Source organism: Sinocyclocheilus grahami, unplaced genomic scaffold (genome assembly GCF_001515645.1).
Source record: "Sinocyclocheilus grahami isolate Dianchi unplaced genomic scaffold, SAMN03320097.WGS_v1.1 scaffold1730.1, whole genome shotgun sequence".
NCBI lineage: Eukaryota > Metazoa > Chordata > Actinopteri > Cypriniformes > Cyprinidae > Sinocyclocheilus > Sinocyclocheilus grahami.
In genome coordinates, this window is record NW_015506909.1 from 126,241 (window position 1) to 135,624 (window position 9,384).

Below are 9,384 nucleotides of genomic sequence, written 5' to 3' on the forward strand. Positions count from 1 at the left end.
CTGAGCTAAAGACGATCACCGGTAAACTGAAGCGCTCTTTTTAACTTAACCAAACGCATTCTATATGAGATAAATCAGATATACATCAAATAAACACAATATTTGTTTTATTATCTTTTTTAATTTTTTTTTCTCTACTACTGTGTGTTGTATGTGATGTGGTGGTTGTATTTCTTAGCCTAAGACAAATTTCCCTCAGGGACAATAAAGTGTACCTAACCTAAACTAATATTACAACATACAATTGCACAAAAGGCTGCAAACGAACAGCGCGCATCTGAAGTGTCTCTGAAGGAAATAATGCATTATTTATCGGCTTTAAGATATCGGCCAAATTTTCTTATCAGGCCGATACCGATAACAGAAAAAATGAGCATTTATTGGCCGATACCGATATGGTGGCCGATATATCGTGCATCCCTACTTTTAACACACCGCTCTGGGGATAAATCAGTGAGTTGAATTCAGTGAATCAGTCTGTGAACAAATGATTCAGACTGTTTTTGTTAAATCAGACTGAAGTGAACGATTTCTTCATGAATGAGACATCTCAACTTTTTCTTAGCATGTCTATAAAAATTCACGAGACTTTTGGTGAATAAAGACTTACATTTCAGTCTGTAGAAGATACTCTTTGGCTTCTGAAAAATATAGTACATGAATCATACATGCACTGCTTTTATGCTGTTTTGCTTGCTCATTCTGGAGCCTTAAAGCTCCAGTCCTCTTTTACTTTCATTAACAATGCACAAAACACAAATCCAAACCAAACAGAAAATGGAACGAAACGAAACGAAACAAAACAATAAAAAAAATAAAATAAAAAAAAGAACCCAAACCAAACAAAAAACAAAAAAACAACAACAATAAATACCCCAAACAAAACAAATTCTTGCTATTTACAAACCATCAACTACATCTTTTGCCTCAATAAACTCCTAATTTGCTGCTTATTAATAGTTAGTAAGGTAGTTGTTAAGTTTAGGTATTTGGTAGGATTAGGGATGAAGAATATGGTCATGCAGAATATGTGCTTTATAAGTACTAATAAACAGCCAATACATTAATAATAGGCATGCTAACAAAACTAGTTAATAGTGAAAATTGTTCCCTATTCTAAAACAAAACAAATAAACAAACCAAACAAAAAACAAACTAAACCAACCAATAAATAAATAAACCAAACCAAACAAAAAAACAAAACCAAAAAGTTATTCTTCAGAAATAAAATCATACATGTTTTGAATAACATGAAGGTGAATAAATAGCTTTTTTTTATAAACAGAATAAAGAATAAAATGGATTTTAAATTTTTGGCCGAACTACTATAAATTTTTAGGGCATTAGGAGCTAATAGTGCAAAAATGTAGCAAATGTAGCATTTTAGAGGGTGAAAAAATATGTACGTAAAAAAAACAAACACATAACATAAGAGCATAGGTGTCATGCTTTCTGAGTCAAGAGACGAATCCCAGTGTACGGGAGCATATCACAATCCAATTAACAGACACGTTACAGAATTAGAGCCCCCTAATGAGAGCTCAGATTACACTTAATTTAAACGATCAATTTACAAACCGGACACGCACGAGAGATTTCATGAGGAAAAAAAAAATCACGAAACCCTTTAGTGAAAACACACATTACTCTTACAACAGTCACAGGAAGTCATAACGTTCTGAGCTGATATCTATTACCACATGATCATTATTGCATTCATGTAATATAAGTTTTCATTTTACTTTTAGTACCACTTTCAATCCTGTAAGCTTACATACTTGACAAATATGTATTTTAACAAGTGTGTCGTCTGGAAAGTCTGTAAAGATAAAATGCCAGACGTGACTTAAGGATAAAAGTTGGCCTCCCAACATGAGTGATATACACGACAGCCGGTGAGAACAGGTGTTTCACAGGATAGCTGTTATAATAAAACATATTCTAACGCCCTATTGATGCCCTATTCTCTGTGGCATTCTAAATCAGAAACATAACAGAAATGTTTGCTAAAAATCTGACAGACAATGTTTTAGCAACAGATGACAATACAGAGAATCTTCCAGATGAAAACTGCAGGTTGTGAACTATGATGGAAGGAGGTATCTGGTTGGATCAGAACATGTGTTTACTGTGTTTCAGTTTTTCTTGGAAGTGGTATTTGGCTGGTGAGTGAATGGCAGCTGTTTTCTCTCACCTTTTCATATTTGGCAAGTATCTCAGCTCGCTCCTGTTCCAACTTCACTGCAGCATCCTGCTCTGAATCAGACGCTGGAAAAAGAAACAGAGAGAGACCAATTAGCTGCAATTTTCACTGTCCACTATGTGAATCATCTTTAATAAGCCTGGCTTACAGAAATTTAGAGAAAAGACCTCTCTGCACTTTGAAACACACACACACACACACACACACACACACACACGCACATTCTCTCTTTTCTATCGGCTACAGCATAGCAACAAGTGGCTGTTCAAATAGGTCTGAGCCAGTATGTGGCTCTCAAGGGCAAACTGCGTCATTCACATCCAAAGCAAACAACTTTGGTCTGCTTTTATAGGAAGGTTCCGGGTTCAGTACAAGCTCTATGGACAGCATGTCTACATTATGCACAGAAAATATTGTAGACGTGTCCCTCAGTCTGTAAAGAATTTAAGAGACCAGATCGAAAGTCTTCTCAGTTTGCAAGAGCAGTAAAATAATAAAAGCTAATAAAAAGATGAAGCCAAGAATTCACAACCCAGCATTTGGTAAGTTTAAAAAAGCTTTTGCCACAGATGATATCAAAGAGTATATATAAATAAGTTATTTATTTAGCAGCCTATGGAACTCAAATGTTGAAACTCAAAAAAATATATATTTTGAGAATATTCATTCATTCACTCCACTCACTCATTCACTCACTCACTCACTCATTCCTTCAGTGGAAGTCAATGGCCACCAAAACTGGTTACCAACATTCTTCAAAATATCTTGTGTTCTGCAGAAGAAGGTAAGTCCTACAGGTTTGGAACAAAATTAATGTTCATGTTCACAAATACTTTAAAAAACACAAGCATGCCATTTCTGCTTTAATAACCCTCCAGAACATATTGTCCCGTAGACAATAAAAGCTAAATGAAAAGTTGAAATGGTTTTCTGTAGTACTTCACAGTATTTCAGCGACACTGTTGACAAAGCTTAGCTTGTATCGAACCTGGCTGGCACATTCCCACAAAAGCAGCACAGAATAGGAACTAGAGTGAGATAAGAGAACACTGTGTGTTTGAGGGCAATAAAGCACCCTACTGGATCCCAGTCTGGACTTTGATGTTGTCTATCCAGTGTGTTGACACACAATCAGATGGAAACATTCTCCTGTGAAGAGCTCTGTGGGGATGTTGATATAGGATGGGCTTTCTGCGTATTCAATGTGTCCTGCTGCTAGTGCACAAACACGTCTATTTTTCTTATGCAGCAAGCCTATGAAATTACAGCCAATCACATGGAGTGGCCAATCATTTCCTCTCCAGAAATTAGGTTAACGCTGCCACTTCCTGTTTGGCTTGGTTCCCTTTCTGAGTGTATTTCGCAGGCAACACTTACTTACAAAGGCTTCCACCAGCTTTCAGCCCTTGGGTCAAAGCCAGCCAGATTCCCTTGCTGGATGAATAGGCTTTTAAAGTCAATAGAATTTTTATGGAAAGATGCTGTTCGTTTGTGTGTGTGTGTTCTGTGTATTTTACAGATGCAAGTAGAATAAATAAAAGCACATAGAGCAGATGAGATGAGACAAAATGGGATGTGATGAGACTAAATGAAATAGCATGAGGCAATGAATGAGATTAGACAAGAAGAGTGAAGATTAGATAAGAAGAGACTGGGTGTGAAGAAGAGAAAAGAGAGTATATAAGTGAGATGACAAAAGATGTGAGAAAAGAAACCAGATGTATGAGTATGTAAAACATGAGACAAGTAGAGAACAGAAGAGATATAAGATGAGAAAATACTAGATAAGAAAAAAAGAGATTATAAGAAAGAAATGAGCATGTATAATAAAGTAATATATGAGATGAGACAAGCAAATTAGAGACAAGATTTAATTCTGTGAGAAATTAGCCAAGATGTGAGAGTATGTGAGATGAGAAGAGACTAGAGCTGTTCAATTAATCGAAATGCAGTCTTGATTTCAATTTTAGCTTTATGAAAATACAATAACCGAGACAAAATGATTATTATGCCCCATTCCACCGGTGCACTTTTGCTCCTCCAAAAAAAAAAAATCTTAACATGCAAATCAGTAAAATCATGTAATGTGATTTTCGCAAAATGGGACGTGCTTGATTTATTCATATTTATTTGATTTGTTCGTGGTTTTAAAAGCGCAAAAGAGAACTTGCAATGTTCTTTGCCTGCAATCCGACATGGAACAGAACACCAACATGTAAAGTTAACTTTTAGCTTTTGGAGCTCTTAAAGCGACAACAGGTAATATTCCTTCTGCCATCTGTAATATTAATCAAACAACAAAAGACAAATAGAGAATCACTCACTGCTCTTGACTGAAGGACTTTTGTAGCTTTAATAAGCAAAGCAAGTTTAATTCTTACATGTTGATGTGAATGTTTGATTCATCTGTATCTTTTTTTCTATTGTTTTTTACCTTTGCTTATTTGTATTACTAACTGTTTATTAATTAATAGTTTTTGAGGACTTTTTTTAACTCACATGTTACCTTAGTATTCTGCTGGTATTGAGATTTGTGAAATTTCGCTTGTATCTAAAATGTAGATGTCATAGCAACCTTATTTATAGAAAATGTATATTTGATATATATTGCGATCTTTAAATTAATCACTCATATAAAGTTTTGGTCATATGGGTCACAAATAATTGTATTAAATAATCGTGATTACAATATTGACCAAAATGAATAAATATTGATTATGATTTTTTGCCATAATCGAGCAGCCCTAGAAGAGATTTGCAGACATTATGTGAGAGAGTATTTAAGAGAAGAGACAAGATGAGAAATGAAGAGGGCAGATGTGAGATGAAACAAGACGAAACGAGAGAAGAAGACAGTATATGAAACGATTGAAAAGATGTATGTGAAAAAAGGAACAAGACAAAAATAGACTAGATCATGTGAGATGAGAAGAGACAAGAAGATACAGAACAAGATAAAATGAGATTATGAGAAAGAAAAGAGCATGCAAGAAAAGGTAGTGAGACAAGACAAAAACAGTCGAATAGAGACAAGAAGAGACATGAAATGAGAAAGTAAGAGTATGTAAGAGATGAGACCGGAAGAGACCATATTTTGTGAGAAATGAGGAGATGAAAAGAAAGGAGTAGGGATGCTCCGATCAGGATTTTTGCAGCCGATACTGAGTACCGATTTCTTGTCATGGTGATCGGCCGATACCGATGCTGATTCTGATGCTTCAAGCTTTATATAGACGTTTCATCAGGCGCACTCACCCGGCCCGGCCCAAAGTTAACTTCCGGTCTGTGTTTGTTTATCAGTCTGGCTATGGCACCGGCTATAAATGCAGTTAAAGTTAAGGTGATGAGTAGACTGAAGTTGGGCTCAGATGGTTGTGTTTCCCATACATTTATTATTTGTACAATATCAAAACCGACCGATTTTCCAAAAGGCTTCGTTGAATAAACTTGAGCACTTACTGCACATTTAAAAATCAAAACGAGGCGCGGGTGTTTTTATTTCACTGTATTTCTGAAGTAAGATTATCTTTAGAAAATTTTCGAAGTCATTTTCATTTCATCTTTCATGTTATATGCCTGATAAAGCAGAGTTTGTGAGCTCAGCGCTACTTTGTGTAGGTCTACAGCTGTTACCGGGGAAACCTCTGTTTCTCCCACTTTAAAGCACCTCCTGCTGGCAGAGAATGAATTTGCATCTTCAGTAAGTCCGTCTGATTTACGCAGCAAACATATTTTGCTTTTCCTATATCCACGTGCGCTGCGGATAATTCACGGGTCGGGTAATAAAACGCAGTCTGATTATTTGCGGGTGGGTCGCGGGAGGATCAAATAAATTATAAATGATGCAAATATTAACTACATTTTTTTCATGAGGCAGACGATTTTGTGTGTGTGTGTGTTCGTTCGCCTGATCGGGAAGTGGCAGACAGAAACGGTGACATTCCAGATAAAGTTTGAAAGGAGTAAAGCCTGTGTTAATGCTATTAAGTAGGCTAATATGGCCAACGAAGATATTTTGTTTTATAAATAAACGTTCATTTAAAAAGCAGCCCACGATCAGCGATACGGCTCAGACGAGGTTTTGTTCCGTCCTCCATGCTGTGCCAACTCACAAAAGACTATTTTTTAGCCAAGCAGCGCGGAGAGCTGCTTCAGAAACGTGCCGCGGCTGCAGTATAAACACAATCACTGACTAGAGCGGCCGCAATCAGCTCCGGTTCCCGTGGAGCCGTAACGCGCCGCAGACATGTGCAGTGAGGCGCAGATCAGCTCTAACAACACTGAATCTGCTGTTAAAAATGAACCATCCATTCATCATATCATGAAAAACGAGAAATAGCAAATTTTTAATTGTTTCTCGAAACGTCATAGCATTTTCACACCGGCAATGACATGACTGTGGCTCAAAATCATTTATGCCCCACGCATCATGTACGTGGCGTTGACGTCATCAAATTGCGATCGGTTCATGAGATCTGCCAAATAGTGAGTACCGATCTAGTCATGAACTGTGATTATCGGCCGATACCAATCTCTGGCCGATCGATCGGAGCATCCCTAGAAACTAGTAATGCATATGAAAGAAGAGAAAATATATTATGTCTGAGACAATTGAGCAGAGATGAAAAGAGTATGTGAGAGAAAATTAGATAAGAGACTGAGATAAGAAAAGAAGAGTTTGTGACAAATGAGATGAAACAAAAGAATACAAGATTATATGAGAGAAGAGAAGATATGAGAAGAAGATAAGAGAGTAAATGAAAGAAGTGAAAATATGGTATGTAAGAGACAAATCGAGACGAGAATAGACAAGAAAAGAAGACAGTAGCTTACATGGCTGGTGGACTTAAAGCTCTGGGGCCTCCACGGCATATTAGCATTCACTCAGCGCCATGTTTCAGCTCAACACTCTCTCGTTCATACTCCATACATCAGTCTGACAGCTCACGCTGAGCGTATGTGAGCACCAGCGTATTTAGAGATGAGCGAATGTTCTCTGAGGCCTCTGCGGCAGACACGTCGTACACGAGAATGAGAAGCATTTCAATCCCTCTAAATGGTCATTTGTCAGATTAACAGCCCTCATTCACATAGATAAGAGTGAAGAAATCACAGCTCATCTTCACTTAGGATTTCCAGAGCTGCACTGCTCAGCACAGATACTGCAGCAAGCTTACTAGAGACGCAATTAGTGTGAATTATGAAGGAAAGACTGCAGCAATGATGCTATGCTCAATTTTCGAAATGGAACACGTCACAGCTAATATTATTAAATGTGCATAAATATGTGCATGAGAAACTCAAAAGTTAGTTTAGCACGTTAAAGCTAGGGTAGGCAGTTTCAGAGAGGCTAGGAATAGCAAGTTAGCTTTGAAAGCATAAGATCCAACCCTCCCTGCAAATCACTCTTCAAAGCCACACCTCCTGTAGGCAGACCAGAGTCTAACCAATGACTGCTTTGGTGGAGGGTTGAATGCAACACTGTCAGATTAGAAAACATTACAGTAAACAGCCCGTGATATTCAATAATAACGGCTTCTATTCTTGCTCGGTTTGCAATAGCGTAATGGAACACACTGATTACATATCATGTCTGCATGAACAGGGTGCATGGAGGTCTGCAAATCAATACGCTGACAGGCAGATAGGACAGCCTATCATAGCCCTCGGACCGAGGGATATGATTGGACAAACATTTTATGGTCTTACGCCTTCCACGGACGATATCAATACATATAAATACATTTAGACCACTTAACTTAGTGATTGCTATCGGAATGTTTAGAGACTTTCAACCAGCATAACAAAAAAAAAAAGTTATTGAACCAAATCTCCTACCCCACCTTTAACGCAGCAGGAATCATTCCTCAAGTCCGGGTATACATGCTGTCCTATCACACTGTATGCCAAAAGTAGCATACCAAATACACACTATTTGCGAAACAGAAAGCAAGAAAACCTGGATCGTGTACTACTTCCACTGGGATTCTGAAGTTTACATCCAACTGACATTTTGCAATCCTATGAGGGCATGGGAGCTGAAGAGCTATCAGTTTTGAAAAGTTGACTAACTAAATAAATAGTAATAGTAGACTAAATAAATAAATGTTGGAAAACTGTGAGCTGAGAAACTCATTTCTGTAGCACAACTTGTAAGTTCTACAGGTACCAAGAAAGTTGTTCCTCATGCTTGCTTGTTCATGTTTAACATTACTTTAGTAAATTCTTTTCACGATTGCTGGTAGTAGGTCAACAAACATCCAGGTCACAGGACAATGCCAACAGTGGAGGATTTAGTGTATCTGGGAATGTATTCATTCAAAAGACCCAAATAACTGAAGTAAGCATCTTCATCAACGGTAGTAAAATTCTTTTTAGATCATTTTAGATGCAGCTGAGTGTCCTGAGCTCACCATTATAAAAGCAGTTGACCCAAGTTTAACATCCCCTCACTACAATTTGTCTTTGCATTGAAAAAACAAAACAAAACAAAACAAAAAATCATTTTGACATATTAGCTGTGTCACATTTCCAAGTCTGTACTTACAATGTAAAGGTAATTTTTCTTAATGTGCTCGTGAAAAAAAAAAAATATTCCTGTAAGCAGTGGGAAACGTTAACGTGTTACTGTTTCCGCTTTATGCATAGTTTTTTGGTTTCTTCCTGTGTGTATGCCAAAGATTCTTGTGTATGCGCGACATTTTGTTTGTTGTGCTAATATGAATGTCTTTCATTGTTCCTCGTCGCTTCTTTCTAACTGTATAAATTTACTAGCAATTTCTCAGTGAAATTTTTTTTGTGTACAAATGGGGCCATTAAGAATGCGCTACATTTCACTTAAGCATGTTTATCAAAGTGTTCTCATAAAGATGACAAGAAAGATGACGATAAAGAATGTTGTGTAATGTGAGCAGTACAGCAGTTCCAGTAATCTGACAATAGTGTAGTGAGGACACAGCCTAAATAAACCACACAGACACAGACACACACACACACACGTCTCTCTAGTGTGCAGTAAGAGTAACACATGCTCTTCTGTTCATTCTTTCACTCTGGCATCTTTGCCCTCACAGACGATTCCACTCAGATTCAAGAGCCGTCCAGCTTTGTCACACACACACACACACACACACACACACACACACACACACACACACACACACACACACTCTCTCTGACAC

General features: G+C 37.5%; 1 protein-coding gene across 1 annotated transcript in view; it reads right to left on the reverse strand.

The window, feature by feature from the left end:
* Positions 1–9,384, reverse strand: part of LOC107572286 (USP6 N-terminal-like protein) — a 39,428-nt gene that overhangs the window by 21,839 nt on the left and 8,205 nt on the right. Inside the window, exon 2 of the mRNA XM_016258706.1 lies at positions 2,195–2,268. Coding sequence (XP_016114192.1) covers positions 2,195–2,268 — 74 coding nt within the window. The remainder of the gene's footprint in view (positions 1–2,194; positions 2,269–9,384) is intronic.